Source organism: Apaloderma vittatum, unplaced genomic scaffold (assembly GCF_000703405.1).
Source record: "Apaloderma vittatum isolate BGI_N311 unplaced genomic scaffold, ASM70340v1 scaffold22628, whole genome shotgun sequence".
Taxonomy (NCBI): Eukaryota; Metazoa; Chordata; class Aves; order Trogoniformes; family Trogonidae; genus Apaloderma; species Apaloderma vittatum.
The window spans coordinates 1,375-21,805 of NW_009731557.1; the positions used below are offsets into that span (position 1 = coordinate 1,375).

General features: G+C 43.5%; 1 protein-coding gene across 2 annotated transcripts in view; it reads left to right on the top strand.

Moving 5' to 3' along the window:
- The window catches only part of IFT122 (intraflagellar transport 122), a 31,844-nt gene that overhangs the window by 1,278 nt on the left and 10,135 nt on the right, over window positions 1-20,431 (top strand). The window contains exons 2-18 of one of the 2 annotated variants that reach the window (XM_009875236.1): window positions 310-394; window positions 1,221-1,299; window positions 2,073-2,149; window positions 2,573-2,639; window positions 3,644-3,790; window positions 5,756-5,831; window positions 6,349-6,544; window positions 7,263-7,397; window positions 8,006-8,208; window positions 8,636-8,773; window positions 9,503-9,667; window positions 10,534-10,731; window positions 11,948-12,088; window positions 13,787-13,840; window positions 15,748-15,909; window positions 18,770-18,936; window positions 20,016-20,187. In XM_009875236.1, the coding sequence (XP_009873538.1) occupies window positions 3,678-3,790; window positions 5,756-5,831; window positions 6,349-6,544; window positions 7,263-7,397; window positions 8,006-8,208; window positions 8,636-8,773; window positions 9,503-9,667; window positions 10,534-10,731; window positions 11,948-12,088; window positions 13,787-13,840; window positions 15,748-15,909; window positions 18,770-18,936; window positions 20,016-20,187 (1,920 nt within the window). In that variant the 5' untranslated portion in view covers window positions 310-394; window positions 1,221-1,299; window positions 2,073-2,149; window positions 2,573-2,639; window positions 3,644-3,677. The remainder of the gene's footprint in view (window positions 1-309; window positions 395-1,220; window positions 1,300-2,072; window positions 2,150-2,572; window positions 2,640-3,643; window positions 3,791-5,755; window positions 5,832-6,348; window positions 6,545-7,262; window positions 7,398-8,005; window positions 8,209-8,635; window positions 8,774-9,502; window positions 9,668-10,533; window positions 10,732-11,947; window positions 12,089-13,786; window positions 13,841-15,747; window positions 15,910-18,769; window positions 18,937-20,015; window positions 20,188-20,431) is intronic. The other variant, XM_009875237.1, reaches the window with a different exon arrangement.

Sequence of the window (20,431 nt, forward strand, 5' to 3'; positions counted from 1 at the left end):
CGTTCCTGTGGGGCTGCCTGGGGTGACCCTGCGCTGGCAGGGGGTGGCACTGGGGGATCTCTAGAGGTCCCTTCCAACCCCAACATCCTGTGATTCTGTGATTCTATGATCTAATCTGGGGAAAGAAGTAAAAGCAGCTGGCCAAATGAACTATTTAGAAATGCATGCAATTTTCTTGTACTGAGTCTTCTTTCATTCTGTGAAATACGACATTAAGGAAAGCTAGTCCTCACTGTAAAAATTTTTTTGTGTGTATGTTTGTATTTGGGGTTTTTTTCTGTTGTTTTTTTTTCTCCCCTCTTTGTATAGGTGTACGATACTTCTGATGGAACCTTAATTCAGCCTTTGAAAGGACATAAGGACACTGTGTACTGCGTGGCTTATGCTAAAGATGGTAAATATCACCTTGGGGGGCTTCGTTCGGCTGGTCTGTACAGCGCGTAGCTTCCATTTCTTGTTGCCCATTTGGAAATTGAGAAATCAGGGCTGTGGCAGTAACAGCATTCGGAAGGTGTGTGGGAGTGCTGGTGGTTTGTTTCTTACTGGAGCTGCCTGCAGAAGCCCCCCACTGTTACCCGCAGGGTGACCTGTAAGGTTAGTGTGAGAACTGTCGTCCCCATCCCCATCCCCTCCTGCTGCAGGGGTTTTCATTTACATTTGTGGGGTGATGTGGGGAGGAGGAGGCTTACCCCAGAGATCCCTCTTGCTGGTACTCCACCTGCCTCTGGTCTTTATTCCCATCATTCCTCTACCCCAAAGCTGCCTGATCCTCTGACCGCTCACACATCGCCGTGCTCACTGCAGACCTTACTCTGCTTCCAGTTCTTTTACTGCCTCCAGCTCCCGTTCTGTGGGCACTTACTGTCTGTGCAGTCAGAGCCTCCTCTCAAATACTGCAGTTTAAGTTATGGGGAATACCTGTGAAAATTTACTGGTTTTCCCTTGACACAGTTGTCATACGTCTCCCACCGGCAGTGACAGCGCTGGGGGGGCTGGCTCCCTGCCTGTGTCACTGGGCCGTAGCGAGACGTGCTCGGTGGGAACAGCAAAATAAGGGAGTTCCACGTAGCTGGAGAAGCGCAGCCACATCAAGGCTCTCGAGCCTTAGGCCCTTTATTACTTGAGCCTTGTCACGTTCAAAACTTCTCTCTCTCTCTTTGAGTATTTGGAATGAAAGTGATCCTTGTATGTGTGGGATTTAAATTATGTTCAATTCCTAGGCAAACGCTTTGCATCTGGCTCAGCTGATAAAAGTGTGATAATTTGGACTTCAAAGTTAGAAGGAATTCTGAAGTACACGTAAGTGGTGCCTTTCAATTCTGTGCCTCTCAAAAGTGGGCTGTGATTATGCACTTCTGTCAAAGAGTACGTGCCGTTAGATTTGGGAGACGGTTGGCTACGGTAAGAAAAATGCTGGAGGGTAATAGGAGAGGGAAGAGGAAAAGAGCAGCAAAGTATCTGAATGAGGCAGGAAAGCAATTAAAGGCATAAAAGTAGGAAGTCTAAATAAATGTCTGCATTTAAGGGGCTGGCAGAGAGCTTTGGAATGTGACTCTAATCTTGCGTAATAAACAAAATTAATGTAATTCTGGTCCAAAGACCGAATTAAGATAAGGTTTGGTACTTTCAGTGTATTTCTGCCTTTCTTCTGGCTTTGTTTTCTGTCATCCCTCTTAAGTGTCATCTTTAAGTTCTGTTTCTGCCTACATGTGCACATTTGTTACTAGTTAGTATGCACAAGCTAGTGTACTCCTAGGAGCATACACAAGCCTACTTGCTGTAGAATTTGGTGGATGTGACCTTTAATCGTATTTCACAAGCCACCATCTGTGTCCATTTTTAGCTAATCTTGGTGAAATACTGTGAATCCTGCCACTTAGAGACAGTATTTCTAAGGTTTATTCCTGATTTGGTTTAGTAATTTGATTTAGTAATTGCAGATTAATTTGATGTAATAGAAACTGATCAAATTATTTCTGACATCTGGTAAACCTCCCAGCTATCTTGCTGAAAGTCAGAGAAAGGGGCGTTTAAGAGTGATTTATTGAAATATGATTGTAACTTCATTCTAGGCATAATGACTCCATACAGTGCGTTTCGTACAATCCTCTCACTCATCAGCTGGCATCCTGCTCTTCCAGTGATTTCGGTATGTCTTCGTCCTCTACCTTCCCCATTAAGTCAGTAAATTCTATTGAAGTTGTACAGCTAAGCTACGTACCGATGGGTGCAGCTCTTGGCATCCCGAGGAGGTGGGATACAAAGCTAGCCGAGGTTAAGTAACGTTAGATACCTTTTCCAAGTGCTTAAACTCTGCTGGAAAGGACTACACGGAGAGCTGTACTACTTGTTACTAGGAGTTTTTGTAGGGACGCCCTTTGTATTATTTAGATGGATTTATTTTTCCCCATTTACTGATAAGTAATATGTATTTAAACGTCCTTCTAGCAGTGGATGGAACTTTGATGCCTCTGAAGTCCCAACTGAGTTTTCTGACAGTATTAGTTTCTAATCTGAATGCGGGGAAACACCTACTTGTAATTTACTTTGGCTTTTGTTTGCTTTAATCAAGGCTTGTGGTCTCCTGAACAGAAATCAGTCTCTAAACATAAAACTAGCAGCAAGATTACCTGCTGCAGGTAAGTTTTAGGGATTACCTGTGTTGTTTAAGTCAGTTTCAGTACAAACAATTCAAAAAATATTCAAGCTTAAAGAAGAAGGTTCAAGGGGAGCAGTTCAACGTGTGCAGAAACAGTACCCAGTAGCGGGGGAGGCTCTCCTGCCTCCTGCGGCTCCGTCGTGTGCTCTGTGCTGCGTTGCCCTTCTCCTCATTAAAATGCCCGAGTAGCTTCTAGAATGCACCAGTAGGAGTATGACTAATATTTATCAAAGATTATTTGTGCTTATGTAGTCTTCTCAGAGAGAGGGTTTTGGTTTTCTCCCTTCTTATTTAATAGCAAAGGGGTTGGGTTTTTATTTGGGACTGTTTGTAGCTGAATCCTTGTGCAAGTGTCAGAGAGGTGTTCTGGTGCTGAGGACTTCTCTCTCTCTCCCTCTGTTTGGCCATCTTGGGCAGTAGCAATAAAATGAAGTTTGAGTTAAAATAATTGTACTTTTTGTTTGTAGAGCTGTTCGTCTCCTGTGTAGTTGGTATTCCAGTAGAAGGAGACATTACCACTATGGGGAGCCTCAAACAAGGGTGCATTGATTTGTGTAAATCATCCATCTAACTGCAGAAGAGACAAGATTAGAAATCAGGTCTCCTCTGTCCCGCACCACGCAGTTTTATCTCACCAGTGTTCGAAGCGGAGCTTTTAAAGCAGTCTGGGCAACGGCCAACACTGCCATCCCCCAAAACGGATCTGTTACTTAGCACATGTTACAAGTATTGCAAGCAGATGATAGCTTTAATTATTTTTTTTCATTTCTACATTTAAAAATTTCCGCGTGTATTATAAAACGTTCATGATGTAGCGCATGCTGTTGCCATAAATGTGGATTTAGATGCATAAACAAACTGTAGGATTACTGGCTACCTCCCAGAACTCCCTCTTAGAAGTATATTTTGGTCTGTGCCGTACCATCCTACCTTCCTGCTGCTTGTTTTAAGCAGTGGGCTCTTAGTGTGTTTTTGTTTTATCAGCTGGACAAACGATGGCCAGTACCTTGCGTTGGGGATGTTCAATGGCGTTGTCAGCATCAGGAATAAAAATGGTGACGAGAAAGTTAAAATAGAGCGTACAGGGGGTGCTTCATCTCCAATATGGTCAATTTGTTGGAATCCATCCAGGTAAATAATTCCATCCTTCTTTCCTTCCTGCCGAATAGATGATTTTTGGCTTATTGAGGGCAGAAAGGCTTGACTTTTACATCCGTGCTGAAACAGATTAATGCCGTGTACTTTACCTTTTTGAGGTGATTATGTATTGGGGTTTTTGCTTTGCTGCCAGTCTTTAACTGAATGGAAAAACCGGGAACAAGTTTCACTTAGAACCATACGATCATTTAGGTTGGAAAAGACTTTTAAGATCATTGAGTCCAACTGCCAAATTCCCCACTAACCCATGTCCCTGAGCACCACATCTGCACGGCTTTTGAACACCGCCAGGGGTGAGGACTCAGCACTGCCCTGGGCAGCCTGTGCCAGGGCCTGGCAGCCCTTTTGGGGAAGAAGTTTTTCCTGATGTCCAATCTAATCCTCCGCTGGTGCAGCCTGAGCCCATTTCCTCTCATCCTGTCACTTGTTACCGGGGAGAAGAGATCAACGTCCCCCTGGCTGCCCCCTCCTGCCAGGGAGCTGCCGAGAGCGATGAGGTCTCCCCTCAGCCTCCTCTGCTCCAGCTGAACAGCCCCAGCTCCCTCAGCTGCTCCTCCCCACACTTGGCCTCCAGACCCTTCCCCAGCAACGCTGCCCTTCTCTGGGCCCGCACCAGTACCTCCGTGTCCTTCTTGTAGTGACGGGCCCCAAACCGAACACAGTGCTCAAGGTGCAGTCTCACCAGACCTCAAGAAACATTTATATTTTTTCTCTGTATTGTTTTGGGGGGTTTTTTTGTGGATTTTTTGGGGGAGGGAGGGACGTCTGTTTGGGTTGTGGGAGAAAGAAGGGACCTATTTTTTCACTTTAATTCAGATGGAATATTGTGCCAAGAATGTGAATAAACAATTACTGTCGCAGTAGGTGGGAGGATTTTTGGCACAGAGCAGATGCAGATGAAGCAGATGAGCAAGAGGAGGCAGTTGATAGCTCTCCAGAGCCGACAGCAGCGCTGAGATCCTGGCCTGGCAGCAGGCAGGATAGCCAGGCAGGGAGAGAAGACGATGAGGAAATCCATAGAGGTCTCTTCAACTTGTGAGTGCAGCTTCCGAGGGACATGGATATCTGTTCACCTAGAGCAGTCATTTACAAAAAGGACTAAGGGCAGGAGTATTAGGCAGGATCCACAATAAAATATGCTTTGGAAGGAAATTCTGGATTAGTAGATGCCTGCAGTTTATTCTGCTACCATGTCCATTTGAGGTGGTTCTTACCTACATGGTGGGGCGTTGCTGTTCCCCACCCGTGCACATCTTGCGCTGAGGGAGAGAAGTGTGCTGACTGAACAGTCGGCTTTTCCTTAGCTTTTTCTCGGTTTTCTTTGTGTTCAGTTTCTGGCTAGAGGCATTATTTACAGCAGAACGTTCCAGTTGCCACCTCCCTTCTTCCTGGGCAAGAAGCTGTGGAGAAGCTGACTCTCATGTTTTGCTCCGAGCTGAGCAGACCACGCTGGAGTACCAGAGTTAACAAATTTGAGACCCAAAGCTTTTCCTTGATCTGCTGCTGGTCTCACACAAACGGCTGTGTTTTGTTTTCTTTTCCTCCCTTGAACTGAGAATTGTAGCTGCCTCTGGCTCAGCTGTGTTGCCCTCGAGGTTCTGGTGGCATTGCACTAGGGTAGCTGAGGTCAGAATCCGGGCCCAGGAGCTCCCTCTCGTTAAGGGACCGTTGGGTTCAGAGTCCCCACGGCTTGTGCAGCGGGATGTGAAGGGATGCGTCAGGGTTTGCAGTTATTCCTGGGAAGGTGACCGATCTTTCTTTTGTGTCCCCATTCCTCAGTCTTAAATGGCGAGATGTATCTGCTGTCTTTTGGGTTTGTGGTATTCTAAAGAGTAATACAAAGTAAATTCTGCTATCCTATGGTTTGGGTCTGTGGCCTGAAGAAATTTATTCATAAATCACTGTAGGATTACTACCTTTTCTTGTTTATTTGTTTAGAGATGAACGCAATGATATTTTAGCTGTGGCAGACTGGGGTCAGAAACTTTCCTTTTACCAGCTCAGTGGCAAACAGGTATGTTTTAGTGCATTCAAGAGTGGCAGGGTGATTCTGATTCTGTTCTGTGTGCTATATTCAAAGTGCTTGTATCCTAGTGCTTTATTAGCTACACTAGATGTTTGCCCAACCTTTTATAACTCTGCTCTTTTTTTAACCATCTTTTCATTCAGCTCTTCTTTCTCTCATGGCAACTCAGCTGCTGTCTTAAAATTCTTATATTAAAGCCCTTAAAGCTTTGCTCTCTCTTTTCAGTGGTTTACTGGTCTGTAGAGGACATTTTCGTATTTTTTCTGACTGATTAAAGGGTGTGTTTGAGTTACTTGCATCCTAAGTAGACTGATATGGGACTGGAGGGATTCTTGGATGCGTTTTAGAACTGCCTTTGGGAATGTTAACATAGCCAGTGGTTCTGGATTACTGAAAGAGATGAGAAGAATTGTATCAGTGATGACACTTGTTGCTTTGGGAAAGGGTGAAGTTATCCTTGTGTTAATGTTTTCACTTTTTTTTATTACTTTATTTTCCCTTGTAGATTGGGAAGGACAGAACGCTCAATTTTGATCCTTGCTGTGTTAGCTATTTTACTAAAGGAGAGTATATTTTACTGGGAGGTTCTGATAAACAAGTTTCCCTCTTCACGAAGGACGGAGTGCGCCTTGGGACCATAGGAGAGCAAAGCAGTTGGGTGTGGACGTGCAAAGTTAAACCAGACTCCAACTATGTGGTGAGTAGGAATGTTTCTCTGACGTTTTCACAGACAATTACTCATGCAAGGTAAGAGCATGAATTTCAAACTCAGTTGCTCAGTCTTGACATTCTTCCTGAGGCAGCAGAACCTAAGCAGTGTGTAGTGAGGCCTAGAACTGCCGCTGAAATTAAAAATGTCCTGCACAAGTAAAACCTGGGCTGTGAGAAGGCTATAAATGAGCACACCACCTATTTTCAGATGGTAAGGCATTTCCTGTGTTTGACTGACAAAGAGGAGGTGAAAAAAAAAAAAGTCAGATAATAACTTACAGGTTGACCAAATCTAATTCCATTGCGAGAAGAGAATGTGCAGAGAGTGTTTTGTTTCTAGCACTACACCTACAAGGCAACTGTTAGCCCTAAACGCCGCTCTCTGTCATTGTACAAACGTGAGGAGATGCAGAACGAATTTAAAAGCAAATACCATCCCCCCCAAAACAACCAACCAACCAAAAAACCCAACAAAAACCAAACCCAAACCCCACCCCCCGCATTGGTCTCCGTGGTCTCTGAGGAGACAAGTCCTGGGTTTGCGTTGCACGTTCACTGCTGCTCAAGTACCGGCGGGCTGGGGTTGGTTCCAGTCTATACACTGTGCGGGAAAAGGAACGTAACACTCGTATAAATACCACACGTTTTGCCCATTGTCACCTGTACGTACCAATTCACTGGAATTATTTTCTTCTCGTGTTCAGGCAGTGGGATGCCAAGACGGAACAATATCCTTCTACCAGTTGATTTTCAGCACTGTTCATGGCCTTTACAAAGATCGCTATGCTTACCGAGACAGCATGACTGATGTGATTGTCCAGCACCTCATCACTGAACAAAAAGGTAATTTCACTCGCACAGGCAGGCCACAGCTATGCTCTCATTCCGGTTTGTTTTGTCTTTTTAATTAATAGCCAGCAGAGTTTGGAATATACGACATGTACTAGACAGATTGTTGTCTCTTTGACAATAAAACTGAGGAATGCTGTTTGCAGGATGAGAGCGCAAACTTGGATTCTGGAGGATCAGCACTGACAGGCTTAGTGAGAGATGTGGGGATTTGAAAGGACATGGGGAGGGGCAGAGGCTTTTAAGATAAAGTTTTAATCTCTGAGAATGAGATAAAAATACTGTACTTCATATTTAGCGCTTTTTTCGTACTTGCAGCCTCAGAGGTTCGCGCTGATTTTGTTTCTTCGTATCCGCTGGCTTTTAATGGCAAGGAATCAAAGTACTGCTCTGGAACGTGCTGTTGATAAATAAGAGGGCGACGGGTATAGCAGATTACTTAGATGCAGAACAACAAACATATCCGAGCAAGAATCCGCTTTTAATTTTAGAGATGCTTTAGAAAGATTCGATTTCAATGTATGGCTAAGTTTTTTTTATTTCTGTATCCATTATTCTCATGTCAGCCTATACTGTATTGTTTTTGTGTTTTTTTTCTCTAGTTAGAATAAAAGGCAGAGAGCTTGTAAAGAAAATTGCAATCTACAAAAACAGATTAGCAATCCAGATGCCAGAGAAAATCTTGATTTACAAGTTGTACTCGGATAATTCTTCAGATATGTATTATCGGCTGAAAGAAAAGATAGTAAAAAAATTCGAATGCAACTTGCTGGTTGTGTGCTCAGAACACATTATTTTATGCCAGGTATGTGCCGTAAAATCCAGAGTAGTCTTGGGCTGCGTTCAGACTTGTGGATAGCTGTCCAAGTAGCTGGCAGGACAAGATGGTGGGGTATGATCGGTGGCAGATTTTCCGCAGGGTTCTGACGTTCTTTGCTGCATGTCAGTAAAACAGCCTCTGAAATGAGTTTGGTAAATTAGCACATAACCCAGCAGAAATTTTGGGCAGGAGGGGGAACTACTAGAAAAAGGTGGGGGGGGTGTTGGTTTTGTTTCTCCATGGTGTTGGGAAATCTTAAAGAATTCGCCCCGGTAAATTGACTGTTTGACTTGATGATTTTTCGATGTAAAAGTAGGCATACGGGCTAGTACAGGTATAAGCACAGCACGTCAAAGACACAGGGTTTTGTCCTTCTCTCCATGATGTATTTCATATCTTCCTGTGCTTTTAGGAGAAAAGGTTGCAGTGCCTCTCATTTAGTGGCATTAAAGAACGAGAATGGCTGATGGAATCTCTTATTCGTTACATCAAAGTAATCGGAGGCCCTCCCGGAAGAGAAGGCCTCTTGGTTGGTCTGAAGAATGGTCAGGTAACACGTAACGCCTGGTGTGTGTCTCTTCACCGCAAATAAAAATCTGTTCTGTGCTCCTAGGGGCAGACCTTTGGAGCAGCATGCTCTTTTAAAACCTAGAATTTTGGTTAAAAACTAGTAACTTCTATCCTTCACATTCTCTGGCTGTAAAATTAATACAAACGTGTTTAACTTTGCCTAAAGTCTGTAAGTTGTTAGGAACTACTGATAAAAACTGGAATTCTTGGTGAACCGACAGAGAGGGTTTGTCTTTAGTGGGTGTGGGGGTGCGTGCACTGCTTCTGCTGGTCACCGGCGAGGTGTGGGGGTTCCGGAGGTGAAACGACTTTTCAATCCACGAGCCAGTTGGCAGCTGAAAATTTCAAACTGGAGCCCACAGGTATTGACACAGAGAACAGAAACAGAGAGGAAGTTGGGATCCTTTGTGCCTTTTGTATCTATGCTATATATTCCTGTAGTATTGTATTAATGTAATTGTTTAACTAGTGCAGCATTAAAAAATCCCAGATATATAGCATTAAAAAAAATTTATTTGATTAGGCTTGCAATGTAGAGTATGCTGCGGAAACGTCCTTTCCACATACCTCAAACTGAAAGCATTTCCTTAATTTTAATGCACAGTTTGTCTCTGAAAAAAAATTGCAATTGCACACTTTAAATGGCATTAAAGTTTGTACCTGCTGTACAAAAAAAGGATGGACTGACTTTAGTTTTAAATGTGTCTAGATTCTGAAGATATTTGTCGATAACGTCTTTGCGATTGTCCTGTTGAAGCAGTCGACAGCAGTGCGCTGCCTGGACATGAGTGCGTCCCGAAACAAGCTGGCAGTGGTGGATGAAAACGACACCTGCCTCGTGTATGATATTCACACCAAGGAGCTCTTGTTCCAGGTAGAAGTCAAAGCTTTAAAACAGGAGGAGAGGGGTCAGGAAGCGATTTGGAGTGCAGAACGTACCAGGCGGGCTGCTATGCAGAAATTCATATAACTGTCATTGAGGCCATTAATCATATTTTGTAGGCTGTGACTGTGATCTCTTCCTCCTTCGAAACTACCCTTTCTGAGATGGTAGGCAAGGATTTAGAACACAGGAGATATGTGTGAGCAACAGTCGAAGAAGGAGCACTTAGACCTGCAACCTTTTCAGTTTGATTTAGCGCTCTGTCCTGGTTCCCCTTGAAGCATTGCAGTTAACGAGCATTTTGGCTTTATCATTAGTACGAACAGAATTAAAGCCTAAACTTCTTCATTTGTTGTGTGTTCCCAGACTGTAAAATGAATAATGATAATTCTCCCTTCATCGGCAGTTGAGCAGTCACTCTAAAGGTTCACTCATTAATGTTGATGAAGCGTTTCCAGAGAAGGCTGGGCAGAAAGCGTGAAGTGCTGCAGAGCTGGGGTCTGTAACTCATTGCGTCAGGAGTGGAAAAACGATCAGCTGGATGTGCTGACTAACAGCGTGTTATTGGGGAATTTTACGCTGTGTTCTAAAGTTTGCTGGTAGAGATTACTAGTAAATGCAAAACAAAGGGACGACAATTTCAGCTGTTTATTAAAATGTAAAATATGACCCTGTGAATCTGTTTAGGAATATCCCAAGCTTTAGAATATTGGAAGTGTAACTAACAAGTGTGTGTGTTTGTGTGTGTGCACACACCCAGGCCGTAATAGGTCAAATGTCCTAATTGAAGGATGCATGTTTTTTAGGAAAGAAAACGCAGTTCCATGTGTCGTAATCATCAGTTTTTTGCTCGTTAGGAACCCAACGCTAATAGCGTGGCTTGGAATACCCAGTGTGAGGATATGCTTTGCTTTTCTGGAGGGGGTTACCTCAATATCAAAGCTAGCAACTTCCCTGTCCATCAGCAAAAACTTCAAGGCTTTGTCGTGGGTTACAACGGCTCCAAGATCTTCTGTCTTCATGTTTTTTCTATGTCAGCCGTTGAAGTCCCACAGGTAATCCTTTAATCTCATTAAGTGTTACTTTACATTTCATAAACATTGATGTTTAAGAAGTGAAGAAGCTTTTCTGAGATTTACTCGTATTCCATTACCAAAATGATTGCAGTTCACATTTTCATCGTCATTATTTAAGTTGTATTGCCTGATCTATTTTCTATTCATGTATTTGGCATTAAGCTGACTTTCTTTTTGCTGTTGTTGGTTGTTGCTTCTAATTCTTCCTTTCTAGATGCAAATAATCTAAAAGGAGAGATGAACATGTGGTGTGGCTGTTACTTCTTCCTGTATTTTTGCTGCAGTCTCTCTCTGTACCTTTTCTCAAGTCGTAATTTCATTTTTCTGACGAGTACGTCAAACGCTGTCTTGCTGTTGCTTCATCTAGATGTGTTTAGACAATATTTAAGCTGTATGTTTTAGTCTGAACATACAGCACATGTATAGTCTTTATAATCTAAATTTAGAGATTGCCTTCCACAAAGTGCTATTTTCTGCATTGTGGGAACCAATGGAAGAGTCTAAACCAGTCCAAGAAACAAAAGGAAAAAAGAAAAGAGAAAAAGTCTCTGACTTACGCCCGCAGGTGTGGGCAGGATTTGAAACAGGGTCAAAGAAGGCAGCAAGAAGTGCTGTTGCTGGGGACCCGCTGTCCCTCAGGCGTTATGCAGGTCCCTTTTCAGGCTCTGGGGGGTCACCTTTGCCCTCAGGGCTGGCACACGGCGGTTCCCTCCTCCTGACACCTCTTCCTCCTGCATCTGGGTGTTGCCAGGGGTGCCTCACACGGGCTGTCCTGCCGCTTGTCGTGCTTTTAGCTCTGAGAACAAAGTGCCCCTCCTTTGCTCTGCTGCCCTAGGTTTTAAGAAAAAAAAAAGGCTCACTGGCTTTTTGTACTGGCTCAATATTTGGCATGTGCAATGCTCAGAAGAATTCACATTCTCAACTGCTTCCTAATAGAACTGAAGGTTTCAACATGGATGACTTAGGAATACAATTAACCCAGCTTGTTTAAAGATACAATTATAATCTCCTTAGAATTTTGTTCTATCTGTTACACAAAAACCGCATTTATACAAAATCCACATTTATTCAGTGTGGAGTTTATAATGGTTGTGATTAGAATGTTTGGGTTTTTTCCCCAAAGTACGTAGAGAATTTCACTAATATATCTCACTGTTGTGCTTTCTGATATGTGTTTTTCGGTGGAAAACCTCAGTCTGCACCCATGTACCAGTATCTGGAACGAAAAATGTTTAAAGAAGCCTATCAAATTGCGTGTTTGGGAGTAACTGATACTGACTGGAGAGAACTGGCCATGGAAGCCTTGGAAGGGCTGGAGTTTGAAACTGCTAAGAAGGTAAAGCAGTTATTTACTTATTCAGCAGAAGGCTTGGTTTATATTTTTTATGTGTATGTAGTGTGTGGTTTTCTGTATAATGTATGTTTTGTGGCTGGAAGACAAAGGGCTGTTCCTGCATTCCCCTCGTGCTTGTCTTCAGCGCGTTGACGTTTGCTCCACATATCAAAGAAGATGTTGGTTTGTTATATACTCGAGATCTTGAGGTGAGGTCTTAAGCTGAAATCTAATTTATGTCTCTAGGCAAATGCCGTGTTCTAAGTCAAAGCATTAAATGCAGAGAAAATGGTTTCTTTCATCTGCTGGAAAATACGTTGGTGACAGTGAGGGAGCTGGAAAGCTGCTGAGCAGCCACCACCGGGTGGCAGCAAAGGATGCCTCAGCCCCCTGGCTGCCCCCTCCCCGGGGCTGTAAAGTTACTCTTCCCCCTCGAGTATTTAATGTAACCTCCGTTCAAATGTGAGGTTTCGTGTCCTTTGTTACCTGAACATTAATGTTCTTTGCAGGCAACCGTCGTCGTCATAGTCGTTCTGTGTCTGGAACACCTTGGTTTGGGGAGTGGTCTGTAAATGGGCATATGCTGAAGGACAGCATTTTCTCCAGCATAAAATATCTCTCGATTTTTCTCTCCACACCTTTTATCGAAATAAAAGGGGGAGAACTGAGTTCAATGTCATGAATATTGTATGAAAGACAAAACATTCTAAAAATGTGCCAGGAACAGCCTGTAATGATAGGCATCTTTTAATAACAGATTTTTTTTAAAGGAAATTAAGTGCTTTAGTTATTTTTTTTTTCTTAAGTAGAGGCATCAGAATAATTCCAGTTTCATGGACAGCTTTATGCAAATAGATATTGTTAAAAAGAAGTTTTCAGTGCCTCCTTGGAATTTTAAAGTATTGCCCTCTTAGAATTAGAGCGGATTAATCCGAACAAAAGCAGCTTCTTGACATTAAAGGCTCTCATAGTTCCTAGTCCAATCTGGTATAAGCAGAATTTCTATGCCCTCTTAAGCCCTAGTTTGGTTAGAAGTCTTGAACTTAACTCTAAAGAGTTAAATTTCTATTTTTTGATGCATGTCAAGAATAAGTGCTAAGCTGCTGTAACTCGCACGTGACTTTGCCACTTGAGACTTTGGGTTGCACATTTATCTCCGTTTGCAAAAGATATTACACTGTCTTGCAGCACTTTTATCGTCTCCTTACTTCCTTCCCCTCTCCCTGAGCTACCTCCATGCTGGATTTTCAGAACGGTATCAAAGCCGTGAGCGTGTGTGGAGTGCTCTGGCAGTGGGATCCGTTATCTGTTCTACCTTGTCACGGGTCCCTGAAATTTCCCTGTGTGTATCGTGCCTCGCGTCAGAGCGGAAGAGCTGTAAAACGCCCAGAATAGAAGCGTGTAATATTTTAAATGTCATTTTGAATTTCTTGGGGGACTGACATACGTACATCTCCTAGTCCCTGCCTTCGCTGGTTATTTTTGGTGATGAGTTGCTGGATTTGTGCCCTGGTCTTACCTCCCGCAGTGCCTTGGGCCGGGGCTGTAGGTAGAGCCCGACAGGTTTGGGACGACACGAACCCCCACAGGTTTCCATCCGTCCTGTTTGCATGAAGACAGCTTGATTCATGCATAGCAGTATTTCGATTTTCTTCTGACTTCTCCAGTTAATTCCTTTTATTCCTTTTTTCTTTTCATTAGGCATTTACCAGGGTACGAGATCTTCGATATTTAGAATTGATCAGCAGCATTGAGGTAAGAGAGTGTTACAGACAGTGTGTTTCCATGTTAATGCCATGGCAAAATCAGTGCCTTCTGGTTTGGGAGGGCTTTTGTTCAGATAGTGCTTAGTGCTTCTGACTGTTGATGTGTTTAGAAAGAAAAATCCTGATTAACAGGGTGACACAAATTCTAGTCATATGACTGAGACTTCACAGGGAAGAAAAAGGGGATATGGGACAACGAGAAGTTCTGAAACTGTCTTCAGGAAAACTGGAAGAGTGTTCCATATTCAATTAATGATTGGTAGAGTACTAGCGTGCTAACAGAGCTTAATACAGAATACTTCATAAACATGAGTTAATTAAGCCTTTCCTTACCCCCTGGAGGTAGATAATTACTATTATCTCCTCTTTGCAGAGCCAGAAACAGGCCCAGAGAAATAAAATGACAAACTCAAGGTCTCATGACAAGCCTGTGACAACTGGAAATAGAATTTGGGATTCCTTACTTCCATATTGTGCTCTAATCACTAGTTCTTATTCTTTTCACACTTCTTGATAGACCTTCACTGGACAATAACTGGCTGTCACGAGCGCATTAAAAGACGCGGTATCACCCTTGTCCTTTCACAGAGACCGTGTCATGATGATTAGTTTAAAGATCTGTGTGGAGATGGCATGAAGGGAATTCAGTTCCTCTTCCTCATGCTAATCAGGTTTACACCTTCTCTGGAAGAATCCATTCCTGTCTCCCGTGTGTGCAGAGCTGTCCTGGTTCTGTCCAAATCCCGCTGGTTGTGGTGAACTTTGGGGGGTGTCTAAAGCTCCACGTTAGGCCCTCCACACCCTCAGATTTTGGTTTTTTCCCTTTAAAGGGTAGATAGGTGAATGAGCACATTTTCTCCTGAATTATCACGTTATTTTCTGTTTCACAAGAAAGATTCCCTGTGTCAAGAGGCATAAAGTTACTTTCAGGCTTCTTGAAAATGCTCCTTCTGAAGTGGGCGTTGTGCGCCGCTGCCTGCTCCTGCGCGTGCCGTGTCGCGGCCCTGACAAGGCTGGCGCGGGTGTAGCTGTGCCGCTGAGGGGCTGGCCTGCTCAGAAGTGACACGGGAAACGACACTGCCGCCTCCTCACGGCTGGCAAGATTCCGTGAAGTCTCTACAAAATGGTGCAACAATTCCTCTGATTATTCCTTTAACCCCGTTTTTAAAGGAGCTTTGAACACCAGCCCAATATCGGCCCGGCCGATAGGCGTGACCCGGAGCGACGGCCAAGGCTCCTTTGCTGTAGAAAATGGAATTCGGATGCTCGCAGAATGCTTTTCCCCTTTTCACGCCATTTCTGATAAATTCACATCTGTATATTTCCACGTGAGGTTAGAAGTTTTAATCCAAAGCAGGACAGTAATTTGTTTTTCTGAGATACAGGATAAACCCCACGGTGGTGATGATGCAGGTTTTTATTCGGAGGCAGGTTAAAGTGCTTTTTGAATCTGCTTGTTGCTAGCAATTATTTTCATGTTTGTCATCCCACCCGCACGTATTGTTAATTTAGCCAAATTATGTGCTAGTGAGTCTCTACAGGAGAAAACAAGGAACCCATCAGATGTCGGGTTTTTTTTAAATAGCATGGCATAATGATAGTGTGTGTTCATTTTCCTGTGTGAAATCAGGAGAAGTGATTTTTCATCACTTTGGTTTGTATAGTGACATTTAATTTTGCTCTTCCTAATTTTAATTAAGAAGGGATTTAATCCTTTAATTATAAATTCACCAGAAATGTAGGAGAGGCATAACTATGATAGCCTGTTACAGGTTTTTATTAACAGTTAAAATCCAAGTCTGAAAATGTAATTCTTCAAGGGCTACTTCTCACCCAGGTCCTGACTGCCTAGAATATTCTCTACACCTCTGTTGTTGGTGTTTGGTTTTTTACCAGGAGCGGAAGAAGCGTGGAGAGAACAACAACGAGCTGTTCCTTGCAGATGTTTATGCCTACCAGGGAAAATTCCACGAGGCAGCGAAGTTGTATAAGAAGAGTGGACATGAGAGCCTGGCTCTGGAAATGTACTCTGATTTACGCATGTTTGACTACGCAAAGGTAATCGTTTGCAGCTGAATAATTAAAGGCAGAAAAATGAGTGTCACTGTGACAGGTTTCAAAGTGTGATCCTGCAAACGGATTGTGTGAATTCCAACTATATTTTCCTGGTTAATTGATTGAAGTTTGACTTCTAATGGGAGGAACATGTATCTCCTGTGTCTGGATGTAGTGGGAGATTTTTACTTCAGCCTGAGGCAGCGGGTTGTGTTTTGAACAGCCTCAAATGTGTCTGTGGAATTCATGGCTTTTTGTTGGACACCACCAAAGGTCACCCTTTCATTGTGGTTATGTAGTATTATCCGTAGTAATTTTTACTTTTTTTTTAAACCTGAAAAAAATGGGTTTATGACTTTCTCCTCCATTATCTTGCTTGAGTCCTTTTTTATCTTTTTGTCTTCCAAAGATGATCAGGTGGTACACATACAAAATGAAGATGAGTGCACTATGCACTGAATTCACTTCTGTGTTATAATAAAAGTATTTTTCTTTGAGTTTAAACCTAAATACATATGTTAGTTCTATATTAGTGCATTTTATAAAGTGTGTAATACACTAACCAAGTATAATTTTGTTTACTAGAGAATTTTCTTCCAAAGACTAAATGTCTTGGCTTTTTTTTTCCTTCAGACTTTGCTTCCATGTAGAACTAAATTGAATATGGTTCTAAAGTGCTGTTTTTATATGGTGATAAGAAAGCATTACTCAGCTTTTAAGTCTTTTGTGGTGTTTTCTCACCAAATCCCCAAGAACGCGTGCGCTGTTTAGTCTCATTCATCACTCATCAGAGCCTTGGTCTGCCCAGGACAGGACAAAGCTTTACCATGACGTGCACAGAAACTGTTTTAACTTAGATTCCACAAGCTGAGCCACAGAGAAATCTTTTTCTTCCAAGAGCTTTTTATAAATACTTCAGGGCTCTGCTGATGTAAGTCTGACTTCCACTATTTTGGGCTGATGAGTCTTTGTTAGCTTCAGTGTTTTGGCTCGTCTTGAACATAAATGTAATTCATAGATGAAAACTTTCCCATAAGTCTTCGTAAGAACTTTTAATTCTTGGCTGTAGTCATGTCTATATTTAACTGGCAGAGAGCAAAAGGTCTCGTGTCTCCTGTCCTTGAGAGGGACTCCGTGCAGAGGAAATTAAAGGTATTTCATCACACATGAAGGAAGCTTCTTGTGCGAGGGGTGTGTGGTGCATGGAAGAGTATGTGAACCCCCTTGTTTGCCAGTTATTTATATGGGAGACAGGGAGTATCTTAGGGATTTTTTTGTGGTTTTTTTTCTTCTTTCTATAATGCTGCCAGAATTATGCAACAGGACACTTACAGAACCTGATTGCTTGTGCTTGACTCGATGAGCTCTGGCCAGCGAATCCTGGCTGGAGGCGGAGGTCGGGAGCTCCTTCGGAGTCTGGTCACAGCCGTTGTCGTCACGGTACCAGGTCACAAATTACTGAGAACTCACAAAAAACTCTTTTTGCTGTAAGAAGCTGTGCTATTGACTTGGGGCTTGTTTTGGTGACCTCAGCTGGAAAACAAGTTGTGTCAAAGGTGTTGTCCAACCTGATTCTTTCGCTTTGGTTTCTCACGTTCAGAGACTGTCGTGCCGCTTTTACGGTTATTCGCTGTGTTGCAGTGGATGGTGCTCGAGCAAAATCCTACGTGGAGCTCATTTAAGAGCAGTTGTAGAGATGGGCTCCGTAGTCCTGTGCCTGTCAGCTGCCTGCCTCAGGGAAACCATGGAACTGTGGGAGTGGGACAGATCCCTTGTCTGGGGGGTTTTCATGGGTTGCTTTTGCCTGGTCGTTGTTTTGTTTTGTTTTAAATGTCGATCAGAATTTACCACAAACATCAGGGATAAGGTAATTTTCCTCTCTTCTCATCTTTCTATTTCTCCTCTGTTCTAATTTTTCATCTGACAGAAACTATTTAAATGGGCATTGGCCTGTTCTGTTAACAGACAAAATTGCCCTTAATTGATCTTCTGGTGTTGAAGTACTGTTTTTTGTGGGTTTTTTTTAATTTGTTTTCCTGGCACATGGTGTCAACAGATGTGAACCATATGGTGCCAGGGCTTTGGTGTTGGCAGAAGAAGCTGAACAAACTATTAGAAATACTTCCAAAGAGGTCATTATCACAGCATCCAGGCACGGTGTTTGCATTCCTTGCAGAACTCCAACCAGTAGCTCCGAGTCACTCTCGCCCTTAGTTAGCTGTCCTTCCTTCCTTATCAGAGAACTTCTTCAATACATTGTGATACAATCATTTTGTGTTCTGCAAGGGTACCTGATTTCAGCCTTGAAATGTCCTTTGTGGCTGGGCGTCCTGGTGCTAACATACGATTGTTAGCGAGCCAAGGAGCAGGGCTGGGTCACCTTTGAGAGAGAGACCACCTTCTTGGCTTGCAAAAGAAAAACTGACACTTGAAATGGATTTTTTACAGTTATTGAGATTAATATGATTTTGTTTTGGAAAGGCGTATTCCGGAAAAGCAGGCAGAAATCATAAGTTGTACCCACTTAAACAGGCTCAACAGAGAGCAAGATTTCCAAGAAATCATGTGGGGACATATTTATTACCTCTGAGGCATCTCTATTGTCCTTCTCCTGGCCCTCCCAGAATGTCATGTGTCCTCCCGCCTTTTTTTTTTAAGTGATAACTGTCTCCATGGGAGACTTGCCGGTGTTTGCTACCAAACTTTGGGCCTGGCTCAGTTCACGTTGCTCCATATGCTGTATTTATTTCCTTAAGAGCCATGATGATACTAATTAAAAAACCTCTGTGTGTTTTTGGAATTTCAACGGCAACAATGCTTGAAACCAGAAGGTAATGCAAGCTTTTATGTCGTGCTATTTCAGGATTTTCTGGGATCTGGAGATCCCAAAGACACAAAGATGCTCATTAAAAAACAAGCTGATTGGGCCAAGAATATCAACGAGCCGAAGGCAGCCGTGGAGATGTACCTGTCTGCAGGCGAGCACATGAAGGCCATAGAAATCAGTGGGGACCACGGCTGGCTCGATATGTAGGTTCCAGTTCCAGCTCGGGCATAATGTGCAATAAAACCTCAAATAAGTTGCTATTAATTCTGCATAATTTTAAAATAAGACAGAACTGGCTCGATACGTGCCTTTGTTTATATCAAGTTGAATATCTGAAGCACATCTCCAGTGAAAAATGCTCTAAAGGTTACATATGTTTAGAGAGTAGGGACATAAACGTGTTGCAGAAAGAAACGCGTTACAACAGCAACGAGCGTCAGCGGGTTCGTCTGTAGAATGAGACCATCCTCTCAAATACGCAGCACAGCAGTGGCCACCCCGGCGCTCGTTCGTGGGCGACAGCCTCTTTCTGTTGTTCTGAGCTGTGGGGGACAGTCAGCGGGGGGGCAGCGAAACAAGCAGAGCCGGCCATGCCCAGCAGCTCCGGGGGGCTCCTGCCCCTGCGCACACCCGGCGATTTGCAGCGGGTGCCACTCGGGGTCGTCTGCCGAGTCGCTTTACGATCTCGGGCCGGGTTGCTCACCCTTGCCTTGGCTCCACGGTGCCGTGTGGCGCAGTGTGGTTCAGGAGCCTGGCGTCGAGGGCCGGGTATGTCACGGAGCCCCACCTTCCTCCGCGTGTGCAACTCCTCAGCCTTCACGGCTCTGCAGAGTGTGAGGAGTTGCATGTGTGAGTAAAGATTAAACGAGCGGGCTTTAGATTTGTAAAAGGAAGAAAAAATAGAAGGAATTTGGAATATATGCTGAAAACTGTTGCATTGTACTATTGTTATGGTATTTATTAAAAACTTTTTCACAGCAAGAGTAGCCAGCCGTTGGAAGAGGCTGCCCAGGGAGGTGGTTGAGTCCCCATCCCTGGGGGTGTTTAAAGGCCGCTCAGGTGTGGGGCTGGGGGCGATGGTTTAGGGGTGAGCTCTGCAGAGCAGGGTTAGTGGTTGGACTCGATGATCCCAAGGGTCTTTTCCTTTGGGAGCTGTATGGTTCTGTGATTCTATGGTTATTAAATAAGAGCTGATCAAATGTGAAGTTACTGCAACAGTTAAACAAAAGGCAAAACAGCGAGGTGGAACCTGAAACATCTGGCTTCTTTTTGCTGCGTCTAGGTTAATTGAAATTGCTCGAAAACTGGATAAAGCCGAGCGCGAGCCCTTGTCCAAATGTGCCTTCTATTTTAAGAAGCTCGATAACCCTGGCTATGCAGCAGAAACCTACATGAAGGTTGGTGACCTGAAAGCGTTGGTCCATCTCCACGTGGAGACTCATCGCTGGGAAGAAGTAAGTGTGCCCTTGATTTCTGCCTCTGAAGCCAGTCCCTCTGGTGCCTCTGGCTGCGCGAGGAGACAGCTGCCTGTCTGCCCCCTCGCCGCGGGGAGGGCAGCTCCTGTAGAATGTGATTCAGAGTATTTCATTTAATTTCGTAGGCTTGGTATTTGTTTGGTGGTGGTTTGGGGTTCTTTTTGTTTGTTGTTTTGGGGTTTTTTGTTTTTTTGGGGGTTTGTTTCTTCGTTTGTTTAGTTTT